Here is a 15,896-nt window from a genome sequence, read left to right on the forward strand (position 1 = left end):
CACAAGTTAATGCACCATGCAGCCAAGCATTTATAAATTGCCTGACAACTTTAAAGCTATTGCATTCACCATCTATTTTCCAAAGGAGAGTCAAAGAATTCCTAACAAAAATTGCTATTGCAGAGTGAAAGAGTATCTCCGTGATTGATTCCAACAAATTTGTGAACATTGGGTACACTATGAAATTTGTATGGATAAAGTCGTCCTAATTTTTTCGAAACCACGCATGCACTGAGTAGTGGCGAAATAAAAATATGATAAACACCAGCACAAATCATGGAGACCGTTGGAATGGTTAGCCAATACTGTTACTCTGTGGCCCAGGGTATAGGTGTCCTTAATAATGTTGATAAAAGTTACTATGCTAAAGGTATCTTTTGTACCACACAATAAATGAGACTCGGTATCCCATGTAGTACACATTTAAAAGCAAATCACAACAAAACCATCTACAACAATCACTACTTAACCAGAGAGATACTTCTGTACTATAAAGTATGCATCTATAAGTAAAATTTAAACACAGCATCCAAGGGATTGAAAAGACTACCAAGAAACTACACACTCTCAGGCTCCATGTCAACCAACACAGTGCATATTTAAAAGTATAAAGAAACTCTAAAAACAATGACAATTAAATGACCACTTTACCCCTTCTAAACTACTCTTTTCGACTGAATGCCGGCCCTCCATTGCAGACACTGAAGAGCAGCTATAAATCCTTTAAGTAAAAATGAAAACATTTTGCACTTGTAATTAATGGCTTCGTGATGAGGAAATACAGAAATTGCAACAGGAGAATAAATCTATTTTACGACAATACCTTACCTTTACAATCGTATAAAATTCTTGTAATGAAAATAACTTTGATGGTTGCAGAAATTTGTAGTCCTGCATCGTCCTACTAATTCGGCAGTTTGGCCAGCACTCCAATTACAGTAGTCCATTATGGTTCAGCCAATCTAAAAAGTAATTATTTCATTGTTCAAACGGTACAGCATACTCCAGTTCATTGCGATGAGCATAGACCTAAAGTCGCCAAAATAACGTCACGTATGCACTATCCTCAAAAACATTAGACCGTGACATCCTACAAATTTAAGAAATGCTAATATATTTATGTAACAAATACCATGAATTAATATAAAATTCAACGTTGGTCATTCCAAATTCCTAATATGCTGCCTGGGGTTGTCTTGATTCCATCACCGACTAATTTGAGCAATTAGGCCACTACTACCGACCAGCCATTTTGTCATTAATGGGAACGATGGGAACTGCCAGATGTGGCAAAGAAGAGATGCATTATAGTTTTTAAGGTGACATGTACAGAGGATGCAAAATTCAGTTAAGTAATGAAACAATTATTCCTTTAATTGCTCTTTTATCAATCCAGGGCATTACACAGAATCATAATAAGAGCAGGATTTAGAGAGCTTTTAAATTTGGAAATACCCTAAGATAAATTTTCAATTACTATAACTTACATAACTTACCGCTAGGGGTCTCCAACGCTTCCATTCTTGAAATGGGCTGTCAGCCTGTCAGGGCCCGCTGTCAGTTTGTGGCAAGTATTGTTATTGATGTGATAACATTGTTGGCCCAAACGGGGAGTTGAGAGATGACAGATTTCAAATGCATAAGTGATACGTGAAGGATGTAATACGTGCCGTCGACGCCGATTCACATTGTATGTAATTAACAGATCAGCTGATAAGCATAAACAGGTGATTGGATTGACTCTTGTTTACTCAATCTCGCTGCTCGTCGTTTTCTGATATCATTGCAGAAGTACTCAGGATTCTAAATCTCGCCTCTTATTTCGCTTTCAGCTCTTCATCAATCTAAAGAGGAAAATGGACAATCCAGTTGTGTTGAGCATTAATGATGTCGTCATTAGGAGATCCGACGTCGATATTTTGAGAGGAAAGCACTGGATTAACGACTCAATAATTGGCCTTTGTTTTGACCATTATGAAAATAGAGTCTTTGCTGACAAACCTGGCTATCTGTTTGTCAGCCCCGAAGTCACGCAATGCATAAAGATGATGCCAGAAAGTGAAATCCATACGTTTCTAGATCCACTTAACGCCAAAGAAAAGGATCTTATATTTTTTCCGCTGAACGATTGTATGGACATACTGAATCCTGGCGGTTCTCACTGGTCATTATTGGTATATAGCAAGAACGACAAAACTTTATGTCATTATGACTCATTATTAGGTAGAAACTCATATCAGGCTAACGAACTGAGCAAGAAAATTATCGGGTAAGGAGATTAATCAGTATTTGTTATTGAAAATACCCGGTTGTACCTTCTGGTGGTGTGCGTCTAATTAAAGTCCGTTAAATTTGTGGTAGCTCCCATTATGTGTGCATATTCGCGTAATAACTGTGTTAATTCTTGTTTAGTGGTCCATCTTACTATGGTTTACAGGAGTCGTTCGTAAAAGTTTCTATTCTAAAAGTAGCCTTGCTTAAACGAATGTACTATCCGTTTGACAAGGGTTCTTACTACAGGGTTCCCCCCTCTATGCTAGAGTTAAAACTATGTACCAGAGTGACTTATATGCACATATTAAAGGGCAGCATGAGTGTCCATGGTGGGGCTGGCATACAGTGAACCATTGAGATATTTTGATGTTAGAAAAGTGTAATATAGGCTTAGTTGCTTAGTAAATATATCTGTCAAAAATGGATGCAATGAGTGGCATCTGTTAATAGTAGCAGCAAAAAGGAAGAGTCAAGTTTTGGAAATGGGTGTAGTGTTTTGCCATTGGTGGAGTTGGACGCACATCTACTGCACCTTCTTTTAGTTTTTGCATAAGGCCAGTGAAAATCTCAATCTGGCATCACACTTTGCAGGGTGCTATGCAAAGAACCAAGATGAGAGGGAAAAATATTTTACCATGGTAAAACTAATGAAAAAATGCACCTTCCTAAATTAGGAAGGTGACCTTTTTCATTAGTTTTATCAACCCTTTCCCATTTTTGCCAATGTGCATCACATTGGATATGATCATTTTGCGCCCGAGCCTTGCTTTCCCGCATGAATTCTGTATGTGATACCTTTCTCCACATTCAACTTTGATTTACTCATCATTCCACTTCCCATAAAAATTGCCCCGTATTGGAAAAATAATCTGTATTATGGACATACTCAGCCATGGAAGTGTACCATGGTTTGGCACATTTAAGATTCATCGTGATGTACTGGAGTGAGGTTCTGAATATGCTCTGCGATTATGTTTAACTTAAAGATAAATTCCTTTAAATACTGTATTCATGTTACTTTTATTAATGAGTTCAATGTTATCAGTATTAGTATGAATATATCCTACGAGCAAAATCCAAATACCAATTAATGTTTGAAGAAGAAATATCTTCGATAGTTGTTTTTTGAGCAGCACTCATACACTGGGAGGAAAAAGAGCCCTCCTAGGGGTTCGCAAAAATTTCGCAAACACTCTTAAGGCCGTTTTACATGATACACGGAATTGCGCAATCTGACGTATGTGCGAAGGCGCAATCAAAATTGCACCGTGTAAAGCGATGAATTGCTAGAACACATGCGAGAATGCATGGATGCGAGATGGCTGATAGCCCAAGTTCTAATTTCGTTCATGCATTCGCGCAATTCCACGCCATTTTAGAAATAAATCCAGCTCTAACCTGCACAATTCCGTGCCCCGTGTATAACGGCCTTTAGCCAAGGTTCAGCAGGTGTTCCCCTCCCTGTTAATGATTGCCTTGTCTATCAAAATACCTGTTTTGGAAATGTTTATTTTTTCTAAAGTTTATTGTCTTATGGTTTTTCCTTTCTTAGGATATTTTCACTTAAGCATTTCAATTGTTGTAGTCCCTAGCTTGTTGGCCATTAAGTGTTTTTTTTTTCCTTTTCAAGTTTTTCTGATGGGTGTAGCCAGGGAATTTTGTTGTGGAGGGTCTCCGGTTAGTCTAGGGGTACCCTCACCTCAAGACTAAGTGTTTCTTCCTCAGAAAATGTTTTAAATTTAACCTTTTTTTGAATTTATGCCTTAATATCAGGAAAAATAATTTATAATACAGTAATTTTTGATTTTGCTGTTTGTAAAAATTTTTTCTGAGGGGGAGTGCCCCCCTCCCACTTGGGCTCCCCTAGCTATGCCCGTACTTGCTAACGTGATGTCTTATTAAGTGGATTTAATCACCTCCTTTTCTATTTATGGTACCATAGTTAAGGAGCGGAAATTTCATTTTGTATTCTCTTTGCACTTAAAGGTACATGAAAATTACAATGAAGGAGCTGACCTTATAATTCTGTTCACAACAGCAGGCACTTCGATTTTTTACCATTAGTTTCACTTTCTTAACTGTGGAACATCTAAAGATGGTTGAGCTCTGTTCACCTAGATAGCATACTTAATGAAATTTAAGTGGATTCAAATGAAATATTTTTTGGGAAATGGAAAATGCTAATATTCTCTAAATCACGTGGATCCAATTTATTCCATGGAATAGGGTAGTTTCCTTCATCAAAGAAAACAAAAGGGATTGATTGTGATTCTTTACCCATCATTAGTGTATTCGTAATACAGTACACTTCCGATTATCCGGGCTAATGACGGGGAGAGATGGCACGAATAATCAGAAAACACGGATAACCCAAACTTTCACTTAAATGTCTTGCAATGTTCTTAATTTACCTTAAACATGGACGTGTATCCGTGATCACAGAGAGCGGCTGCGCACTGAGAGGCTTGGAAAACAGGAATATGGTGCTCCCGTGAATGCAGCTAGTGCACAATCGTTTCCGTTTTACGAAGGGGATTCTAATGGAAAGAATAAGCCCGGTTTATTATAGCATTAATGCAGTAATTCCGATGATTTTCCATCCGATTTTATTTTTTCTATAAAGATGACGGAAAAAAAATTGAGCAAGAGTGAAAATCATGGTCACGGATATCATCATCACGGATAATCCGCAACCAAGATAAACCGCAGCCGGATAATCGGGAGTCTGCTGTATACAAATTATTTGGTTTTAGAAACCCCAGTTTACATGAATGTTGACGGTCAACTTTAACCTCATTTAAAAAAGGCCAGAGTGTTGCCCATGCAATGCCGCTCCATGTGACGTCACAGGGGCCTAAATGCTATACGAGTAGTCAGGAGATTAATATCGTCTGATATTACCAATGCATGCATGAGGCACAGAGCTCAGGGAAACATTCTTAAAAATCACGTATTAAAATTGCCCATGGACAGAAATTTTCCTTCGTTTGATAGGGTATTATTAATCCTTATTTAAGCCAATTGCTACCTGCTAGCAGCCTGCATCGTGGCGGCACTCATAGCCTCGCAGCAAGTTGGCCTCACATGGCAGCAGCCCGAATCAGAATGACATCACTCAAGCTTTTCCCTGCATTCATACTTAGCCGTCGCATTTCACGAGCTTGAAAATTTTCACTTTTCATTTAATTGCAAAAAATAGATATCATCATTTAAAAATCTAAAAGCGTGAAATACGTACTCCAGGAGTAATAATCTTTCGATTTAGACAATTAAAAATAAGGAAACCACCCTATTGTCATGGAAAATTTGTAAAGCTCATTATTCTTCTCACAATTGAATTTCATCATGAGTGTACACTTTTAAACAATTTAATAGGAATGCGCACTATAGCGGGTTTCAGATAAAATTAGATTTCTTGACAACTACTTTATTTTTATGACAATTATGGATTGGCGGTGGAGGGTTGAATGTGTATAATTATTCCTGTTGCAATTGGATTTATCCTGGGAAAATATTTGTAAATGATGAAAATAAGTGAAAAGGTTGGGCAGTTAAGGGATATACTCTGATTTCCCTTACATTTTTCTCTTTTCTTAGTAAGTATACTAAGATTGGTAATATTTGATTAATAATTTTGTAAATATATGGGAGAATTATTTATGATGTAATGACTGTTCCTTGTGTCCAACTTACCCCTTGCATTATCCTACCTGCCAACACTAAATCCTAATATCCACAGATGCAGGTTGCACCCATGGTAATACACAAAACTTAGAAAGTTTGAGGGATAAGTTAGAAGCTCTTGACCTTATCATTTGGTGATCAGAAAGGGAAACTGTCGCATGGTGGCTGGTTTCCAGTTCACATCAGTTGCAGAAATGGAACTTTCCTTTGTAAACGGGGATTTACGTGACACTGTAAATGTATCTCCAGGGTAGCTGCTACAATAAGTGAAAAATTCTCTTCGGTAGATGTATGTGGAGTGACTGAATGGTTTATGTCCCTGAAGGTCCCTCCTTGTAAGTGCACACATACCCAATGAAATTATCACTAGTACAAATGAAGGACATCTTTCAACCATCATTTGCTATTGAAAAATTGGTGGTTTAGCTTCAGCTGATGAAACAAGAATTGGTATGGCGGAGAGTTAAACCTGGAATCCTCACCAAACAGGCATTAAATGTTTTGTTGGAGACCACTCAATGGTCCTGTCACTCAATTAATTAGCATATTGTGAAATAGGAGGCCTCATTTATATGCTTTAAAATAAACTGAATGAAGGATAATGATTTTTAAACTAACTGCTGCTACAAAAAGATGCAATGAGCAATTAGGGTGTGTCAAATGATGTGCCTACCTACAGCTGAATGCTTTTTTTCATAATTTTATGTTTCCTTGAAACTTTTACTTGCTGTAGAGGTTGACCTTTATATACATGTATGGTTAAGTGTAATTACATCTGTTATGCTATGGATTTATGGGAATTTCTTCGTGTGTATTCACTTACCTTGGAAAAAGGAGGGAATAAATTTTGATTCCATCCCTCCATGCTCATGACTGGCACTTCTTAATACAATTGTGAGTAATTCACATTGATTCCATGGGTATTATGTTTACCGTGAATTCATCTATCCATCTTTTTTATACCATGGGTTCCATGAAAGTGTGCTGTTTAGGTATCAGCTGGCCGTAATCATTCTTGGTGTTGTGGATGAAGTTTTCTTAGTATTTTAGGCTTTCAAGAGCCAAATGTATGATCAAGCATACTTGACAAGGTCAGCTGATAACCAACTTTTCAAGAAAGCTGGGAGGTAGAGTCCTTATTTTGAAACTTTTAATTTATGCTCTAATATTAATATAGTTATTTTTCTTTTTTCAATCTAGGTACCTAGGAATAGCTAATGAGGTTATGGCATCAAAAAAGTGTGCGGCCTTGGAGATAGAAACTTTGCAGCAAAGGAATTACTTTGACTGTGGTATTCATGTTATATGCAATGTGGAACTCCTTGCTGAACACATGTTGAAAGATTACTCTATATACAGTGCAGGAAAAGTGAAGCCAACCACAGTAAATAAAAAACGTGGTGATTTATTGAAATTGATCGAAGACCTTCAAGTGGCTGGAAATGGCGAGACTTCGGAGAAGTAATCTCTAAATGTATTTTAAATATAAAATTACCAATTGTTAAGATTTATGGTATAATGTTGCATGTTATAGCTCTATATTGTCACTCCGTATATTTTGTGTAAAGATCTTGCTCATTTCTTGAGCGTTTTGAGCGTTGAATAGAAGAGTATTTGTGTCATATGGCCCAAGAGATTAAGCTGTGAAATTCTAAGTGTCCTGAATCTGTATGGTGCTCCTTGAAATGCATGCTGGAATCCATGAGTGGTCTTTCTCATGTAATGAATTCCAGATTAATCCTGGCCAAATGATTGTATTTTGTGTTACATGGATCCTGTTTTATGTTTCATGTTAATTCATGGGCCTGAGCCATGAAAATAATCCTCTTAAGTTCTTGGTGTAGTGTGTGACCCTTGGCAGCGTGATTCCAGCTAAAATACAGTGGAACCCCGATCTATTGTTCATACATTAATTTTTCACCATCCCTGGCCCAAAATAAAGTTACATGCAGACAAAGTAATTTTTCCCTTTTCTATCATTCCCCATTGTATCATTTTCCGGCATTGATCATTTGAAGATTGCTGTCCCAACTTATGATTTTCCTGCATCTAGTGTGTCAACGAGTTTTTTCTGTGGTTTCAATTAAGTTAGGTTTCATTTTGATTAGTTTTATTTTTATTCGTCTTCAGAACATGGCCTTTGAGAAGGAATAAGTGAAAACTTTAAGAGAAAGACAGAAAACGTGACGTGTTCCTTTAGAATATTAGACCCTTGAAAAGTGATAGATCGAGGTTCCACTGTATAAGCTGTTTGTTACAGTTCCTAGATTTTATTTTGCTTCAAAAAGCAATGAAGCGTTTATCCAGTGATGAATAGACATCCAGAAGAAGATATGTTTCTCAACATGTTCATGGCTGTGATTTTCATAGACGGTGCTTTTTATGTTTCTGGTTCTCTTGTTGTGAAAATAAAGGCTTTTATTTGACATATTGTAGTTAAGTGCCATCTTATTAAACTGGTTAAGTTCTCTATCGCACGATCACTGCTGTGACACTGAGTGACGCATAATTTCCCAAATGGTAGGCTGTGGGAAGCTGGAGCTTATAAGTTTCCATGAGTATGGCCCTGTTTACTCTTGGAAATTGTCTATTTACTGGCTTAGTGGTTGGCTAGTCTTTGGATGGATGAGGATTGGCTGCCTCATTTATTTTGTTGGTCTCCCCATCTTTCCATTTTTTGTTAGGGAAGTAAACTTATTTATTCAAAAAAATTTCAGGCTTCTTAAAAGGTAAATAATTTTAGGCCTGCAATGAATGTTTTTGGTTCCAAATGCTCTTGGTAATGTAATTGGTTGAATCTTAGATGATCACCTCAGTCTTTTGCACGACTATACGCTTAGAAGCAAATGGTATTTCAATCACTTCCTATAAGGGGTACCCCCTGAGATCTGCAGCCTAAAGTGGTGGCCCATGGTTAGCCTCACTTGGGAAAGTATGGAACAAGTTAATATTCAGGGGGTTGGGAGCAAAAGCCATGGAATCAGACAGCTTTGTAGGGCGAAAAATGTCATTTACTGCAGGAGCAGTATAAATCTGGCAATCACTCAGGAAAAAACACTTCTCCTAATGTTTCTATACATTTGTACATTTATTACCACACAAAAAACAGCAGAGAAGAAGATTATACAGAAACTAAATAGAGACTAGCCTAAATCGTAAGCATTAGTAGTCAGGGATGGGGATGAAGGAATCCTTAACCTTATCCATACTAAAGATGAAAATATGCATCTGGACGTTTCTTGACCCAGTATAAGAAAGCCGCAAATTTTCTTTGGAGATTTTCCTAAGCAGGTGATCGAATGCTGAATGTATACGTTTCCTAGCTCTCTCTCTTTTATGATGGTCGCGGCTTTGCAATGTCTTTGTTTTGGAACCCAACACCACGGGGCTTAGGCTTTACCCTCGAAATCTTGGAGCAGATACCAGGACCCCTCATCTTATATAACCCCTCTTATTGGTAAGGGACCTTGGTCATACAAATGGTTATCCAGTCATTTTGCGAAATAAATATTTGTTTCTCTCTCAAAAAATATATACTAAGAATTGAATTATTTGTCTTTTGAGCAGCGTCTACGATTTTTGAACCAAATTCTACAATAAATATTAACTTGTATCTCGATTGCAGTGTAAACATCAACGTGGAAATTGTTGCTGCATTGAGTCCGTTAATATTGACGATAGAGCTTCTTTCAAAATTTGATGATTCTTAGAATAAAGCGAGGAATTCAGTTTGAAGCCTACAATTTACGTTCTACCAACAATTATCCTTATAGCTAATTCATGTGAACAAAGCATGACTGACCGCAAACGAATGCCGCTGGTAGGTTTATAAACCCCGAAAGGAGGGAGCCCAACTACCCTCGGAGTCCAAGATAATGCGGAGTCCCTGCTAGGAAGGGTCGGAAAAGGTTGGTGCTGAGTGTGCGTGAATCCCTTCTTAACGAATGTCCTGCAAAAATGCTATGTACGGAGGGGACGGAAGAGTCTCTTGGGGCTCAGTACAGCAGTCATGCTAAGGTGAGAACTCCACCATCTCAAAAGGGTTAAATGTGTATGTGACAAAATGGAAATTAATAAAATGACATAAACTGCCAATGAATGATGGCATCAGCATGTCCACTGAAAGTACAAGTCTCTCACCCTGTTTCTGTGGCAATGATGAGGATGGGAAAGAATTACTCAATTATTTAGTCCCAAAGGATAGGATGAAGCACTTGCAAATAACAAGTCTTTCCATGATGACTAATAAATTGATAATTTGCTCCCTTTGTCAGACTCTTAACATGGCTGTAATGCACAATATCTCTTGGTTTGCTGGCTTTGGGGAATTGAAGTTCTTCTGACATTAAAGGGAACAATGCCTGGGGTAAATGTGATATGTGTGCACTGGTGTGGGAGACTTAGGGAAAATTCCTTCTATGAAACCTTACTCAATGAATGGAACCTGTCCCACATTGGTTCCAAGAGCACAACAAATGACCAACATAACTTTGTGCTGAAGCTGCACTAGGATGCAGGGATTGAGTTCCACTGTCTCTGGTACTTTCTCATGAGGACTGAAGCAGCAATGCCATGACGATAGTGCCATCATCAGCAATTTTCTCATTTATGGATGTCATGGATATCTATTCTGTCTCTTACTAAGCATGGCCTGTCTCAGTCGAGTCCCAGATGACACATCCCTCACTGAACTCTCTCAACAAGACTCCCTTCCCTGCACTCACTTGGTATTTTATCTCTTGATCATGTGCAGACACACCTGTTTTATACAATCACTACCTAATTCTTGAGGTTCAACACCACATTCAAACCTCCAATTACGATAGCTTTTCTATAATGCGTGGGAACACCATAAAACCAAGAGACTCTACAAATGAGACATTTTTACCCAAGGTGAGACCTCTTATGAGCAAGTTGCGGGTATAAATAAAAAAGGACCATAAAAAATAAAATTATCAAATGAAATATAAACTAACAACTAATGTAGTGGCCTGAACATCTCAATATCTGTGCATTACAACCTGAGACAAGTCAAATTTAACCTGTTATTTTGAATTGGTCAATGGGACAAGGGAGGAGTTATAAGCCAGGAATCATATTGTTCCTATGCATTATTGTAGAATAATAGTAATTAGCACCCAAATTTTAACTTGTATTGCAGTTGGCCTCAAAATATGAGTTATAATAATGGCACCTTCCTTTTCTGTTGGATGGCAAAGGAGCTAGAGGTGGGACTCAGCACCTTGATGGGTTTCTCTCTCAGGCCTACTCTGCTTCATCAGATATCTATGAATGGTTTTGTGGGTGAGTCCACTTGTCTAGTCACAACGCTTGGTTTTCCATCTCGAACAGAACTCGCCAGATTCATCTGAGATCGGTTGGTAAAAATAATAATATATGTATGTGATTTATTGAGTGCTTGATGCAACCATTTTATGTATTCCTTTATTCTCATACACTGAAAACCACACTATATTGCCCTTAATATCTGGGTTTTTGTAACGGGTAAGCAATTGAACACACACGAACATCCATGTCCAGGATAGGGGCAACTTACCCAGGTGGGACTCAAACTAAAAATGTCCTGGATGAAAAGATTTTGTTGCATACATATATCCTTGACATGGATTATTCATGAACTAGTACTTCATAGAGCACCTTTTATCATCCCTGTTAGTACATAATTTGCTGCTGAATTTGACTAATGCTGATGGCATAAAAAGTTAATAGTTCTCAAAATATTCTCAAACAGAATTTAATTAAATGTTTTATAATATAAAAACATGACTCACCAATAATCAGAGTTAAAGTCCCTACTTCTGATACATGCGTCCCCCAAGTATTGTTGATTATCACTGCATGCCGGTTTGCCCAATGCATACTAGCATTTTATAAATCATAAAATATAAGCCTGGTTAATCCCAGTCTCAACAGGGAGGGTGCAAAGTCTTGATATATGGAGGTGCAGAGGATGAAAGTTTTGAAGACAGACTGGAGGGTGCAGAAATTTGGAGTACTATGAGAATTGGCCCTCAGCCCCTAAAGCACAACATTGCTTCTATCGCTCCGCTACTGATGTGTATACTATAGTATTTGTCTAATCAATTAGATGACAACTAGGGTGTAGGAAGCCTTGGGGAGAGTGTAGAATTCCCTGGCTGGGACCTTCCCTAATATTTGTCAGTAATTCTTATGCATACTACTCAGTTTTAAAATCACTAAGCAGGTTATCGGTGACTGACTGATAATATTGTTGATTTCAATAGAGGCAGTTATTGAAAAGCAAATTAACTACATTCGATACTTTGCTTAGATCCCAGACGGCACAGAATCCTCCGTATCTAATTCGTATGCAGATAGTATCCATTGACTATCGCTTCGTCGCTTTTTGTCAATGGATACTATCTGCATACGAATTAGATACGGAGGATTCTGTGCCGTCTGGGATACTATCGATATATCGATGGTTGGTTGTAGCATGCTGTGCGATTCACACCATGTGCTCAGTTGAAGTCAATTCTGTTTCGTGTGAAGAAGAAGTTCTCATTGTATTTGTGTTTGATATTAAAATAACGTTACCACTATCTAGACGTCAATAATTTCAACAGGTTATGGGCCCAGACTGCTTAATCACCGGAAATGTGCGGTCAGTTTTAGTGAGAACGTTATTTTTTTGTGAACTCCAATCGCAACTTTGTTCTTCGGTTCTATGTTCCAAATGGACTATAAAATGGATTTCCGAGCCAATATTGAAAAACTGAAGGGTGCGGAAAATTGGAGTAGATGGAAACGGCAAATAGAATTATTCTTGAAGCATCACGAAGTGGCCGATGTAGTTCACGGAGGAAGACATCCCGGTATACTTGCCACGGCTGCTTCTGAAGGTGAAATTACTGCGCATAGACTTGCTGTGCGAGAGTATGAAAAAGCCGACTCTCTGGCACAAATTATACTCGTGAGTAGCATGGGTGATGCTGATGTTGAATTGACTGCGACATGTGCCACTGCTGAAGAAATTTGGAAGAAGCTGCTGTCAGTATATGAGCAAAGTTCGGGCCAAAGAGTGGATCGGTTGATGGAGAAATTTTTCTCGTCAGAGAAAAAGGAATCCGAAGACATCGCAGCGTACGTTGCTCGTCTCCAGAAGGACTTCACGGACCTGAATGACGAGCTGAAGCGATTGACCGATGCTGTGCTCCCTGAATTGCTCTTGATGAGCAGAATTATGTCGACTTTACCCAGGGAATACTTTGAATTCAAAAGTGTGTGGGAGAGTATACCCATTCCTGATCGTTCTATCAATCTTCTGATTGAGAGACTTCGATTAATTGAGATGAGGCTTCCGGAAAAGGAAATAGACTCATCTGCTTTTGCTGTGAAAGCCGAATCGAAGAAAGGTAAAGAAGAGACTAGAAAATGTTTTAAATGCCATCAGCGTGGTCATCTAGCGAACAAGTGCCCTGAACAAGGTAAAAAGAGGAACAAACATTTTTCAGGCAAGGGTGCAAGTTTTTTATCTTTCTTAGTTGAGGGTAATAATGTGCCTAGAGAAGCATGGCTTGCAGACACTGGTGCCTCTCAGCATATGTCTAATAATAAGGGTTACTTCATGGACTACACTCCTTTTACTAAGCCTGTGAATATCACGATAGGAAATGGTGAAGTAATTAAGGCGCATGGCTGTGGGACTGTGAGTGTGAAGGCGTCAATAGACAAAAACCTTGTTTCATGTGATATTAGAGATGTTTGGTATGTTCCAGAATTGGGAAGGAATTTACTCTCTGTAGGAAGGACTGTAGAAAAGGGATTTAAATTTAGTGCGGATGCGAGAAAGTGCATCTTCAAAAGAAATGGGCTAGTGAAACTTGTGGGAGTGAAGACGGAGACTGGGTTGTACGAATTAAAAATGACTGTCCAACGTCCAAAGGACTCTAATGAAGTCAACGTTACAGCAGTCGATGCTAGTCTTCAATTATGGCATGAAAGGCTCTGTCATCAAAGTAAACAGCACGTAAAGAAGGTACTGAAAAGTAGGGGTATTGAAGTTCAAGCAGAAGAAGAGTTCTGCGTTGGATGTGTGATGGGAAAGCAGCACCGTGATAGTTACAAAACTCGAGACTGCAGACCTGATACCGTTGGTGAGATCATCCACGCTGATCTCTGTGGGCCGATGGAGACCTCATCGTTTGGAGGAAGTAGGTACTTCTTACTGCTAAAGGATGATTTTTCCAGTTACCGCCGAGTATTCTTTTTGAAGACAAAAGATATGGTTCCTCATTACCTTGAAATATTTTTGAATGAGGCAGACAATGAAGGTAACAAGATAAAAACTTTTATGAGTGATGGTGGACTTGAATTTAACAATGCACGTGTTAGAAGAATCCTTCAAAAGAAAGGTATTAAGATACGGATGTCCATGCCCTACACTCCAGAACAGAATGGAGTGGCAGAACGTGAAAATAGAACTTTAGTGGAGAGTGCAAGATCTATGTTGCATGCACAAAATCTTCCTAAAGGACTATGGGCGGAAGCTGTGAATACAGCATGCTTTGTCTTGAATCGTACGGGTCCGTCAAAGGTATATGGAAAATCCCCTCTGGAAGTATGGCTGAAAAAAGGTCCTGTTAATGTAGAGCACTTGAAAGTGTTTGGTGCAGAATGCTATGTACATGTTGCTAAGCAACGCCGGAGGAAGTGGGACAAGAAATCAACATATGCCAGATTTGTAGGATACTGCGATGAAAGGGATGGATATAGGTGCTGGCTGCCAAACTCAAAAAGAGTAATAATGAGCCGAGATGTTTTGTTTAAACCAATAGAAGTTTTGCCCAATAAGTCAGAGTTTAGAATCAGTAATCATCCTGAGAAGAGAAATGTGGATGAGAATAATACTGAACCACACAATAATCAGGAGGTAGGAGATCTTGAATCCGTGGACGACTCAGAAGTAGAGGAAGAACCATCTGAAGATGAAGAGATGCCCCAGCTGCGTCCCAAAAGGCAAGTAAAGCAGCCTGCATATCTGAAGGACTATGTCATGGCAGCAGAGTCAACATCTCCATCATCTTTTAGTGAAGCGATAAATTCAAAAGATGGAGACTTGTGGAAGAGTGCCATGGAAGATGAGATGAACTCCTTGAAAGAGAATGAAGTGTGGACTCTAGTTGATTTACCAAATGGAAAAAAGGTCATAAATAATCGGTGGGTTTTTCGTGTGAAAACCCATCCAGCCAATGGGGCAGTCCAGTGCTACAAAGCACGTTTGGTAGCGAAAGGTTGTACTCAACGCCTAGGTATTGACTACGAAGAAACTTTTAGTCCAGTGGCAAGATTCGAGACTGTACGATCGGTTCTTAGTGTGGCTGCTGAGGAAAGATTGAAGCTTCAACAATTTGATGTGAAAACAGCTTTTCTTTATGGAAAACTTAAAGAAGAAGTGTACATGCAGCAACCACAGGGGTATGAGGATGGTACAAACCGAGTTTGTCGCTTAAATCGAAGCATATATGGACTGAAACAGGCGCCTCGCTGCTGGAATAACAGACTGGTTGCATTTTTAGCAAAACAGGGGATGAAGAGGAGCTCTGCTGACCATTGCCTATTTGTGAGGAATAGGATGGACAAAAAACTGTTAATTGTAATCTATGTGGATGATGGGCTGATTGCTGGAACAGATGAAGGGGAAATGAGTGAGTTTTTAGAGCATCTAAAGATGGAGTTTAAAATCACTATGGGCCCTCTTAGTGGGATGGGAATTCAGCAGCTAAGCAATGGTTCAATTTTTGTGAGCCAAGGTTCATACACGAAGAAGGTTCTGGAGCGGTTCCAGTTTGCTGATGCAAATGCTGTCTCGACACCCGCCGAACCTGGTGCCTCTGGTGGTGACGATGGCACTGAGGATCAACCCTTGGATGCCAGTATACCGTATCGTGAGGCTG

General features: G+C 38.9%; 2 protein-coding genes across 2 annotated transcripts in view; one reads left to right on the forward strand and one right to left on the reverse strand.

Annotated features, from left to right (window-relative positions):
* Positions 1-1,310, reverse strand: part of LOC124171200 (disks large homolog 5) — a 126,839-nt gene extending 125,529 nt beyond the window's left edge. The window contains exons 1-3 of the mRNA XM_046550340.1: positions 1,133-1,310; positions 829-962; positions 652-721 (exon numbers count right to left, since the gene is read on the reverse strand). Of these exons, the coding sequence (XP_046406296.1) occupies positions 652-693 (42 nt within the window). The 5' untranslated portion in view covers positions 694-721; positions 829-962; positions 1,133-1,310. The remainder of the gene's footprint in view (positions 1-651; positions 722-828; positions 963-1,132) is intronic.
* Positions 1,311-1,366: 56 nt separating this feature from the next.
* Positions 1,367-8,386, forward strand: LOC124170775 (sentrin-specific protease 8-like). Its single transcript, XM_046549731.1, has 3 exons — positions 1,367-1,727; positions 1,833-2,269; positions 7,159-8,386. The coding sequence occupies exons 2-3, from the start codon at positions 1,857-1,859 to the stop codon at positions 7,421-7,423; spliced, it is 678 nt and encodes a 225-aa protein (XP_046405687.1). The 5' UTR covers positions 1,367-1,727; positions 1,833-1,856; the 3' UTR covers positions 7,424-8,386.
* Positions 8,387-15,896: the final 7,510 nt, after the last annotated feature.

The sequence above is a fragment of the Ischnura elegans genome, chromosome X, assembly GCF_921293095.1.
Source record: "Ischnura elegans chromosome X, ioIscEleg1.1, whole genome shotgun sequence".
Classification (NCBI taxonomy): Eukaryota; Metazoa; Arthropoda; class Insecta; order Odonata; family Coenagrionidae; genus Ischnura; species Ischnura elegans.

Excerpts from the sequence above, each read along its gene's own strand:
- LOC124170775 (XM_046549731.1), top strand. The coding sequence starts at position 1,857 with ATGGACAATCCAGTTGTGTTGAGCATTAATGATGTCGTCATTAGGAGA. Across the intron at positions 2,270-7,158 it reads CTGAGCAAGAAAATTATCGG|GTACCTAGGAATAGCTAATG; the intron begins GTAAGGAGATTA and ends TTTTCAATCTAG.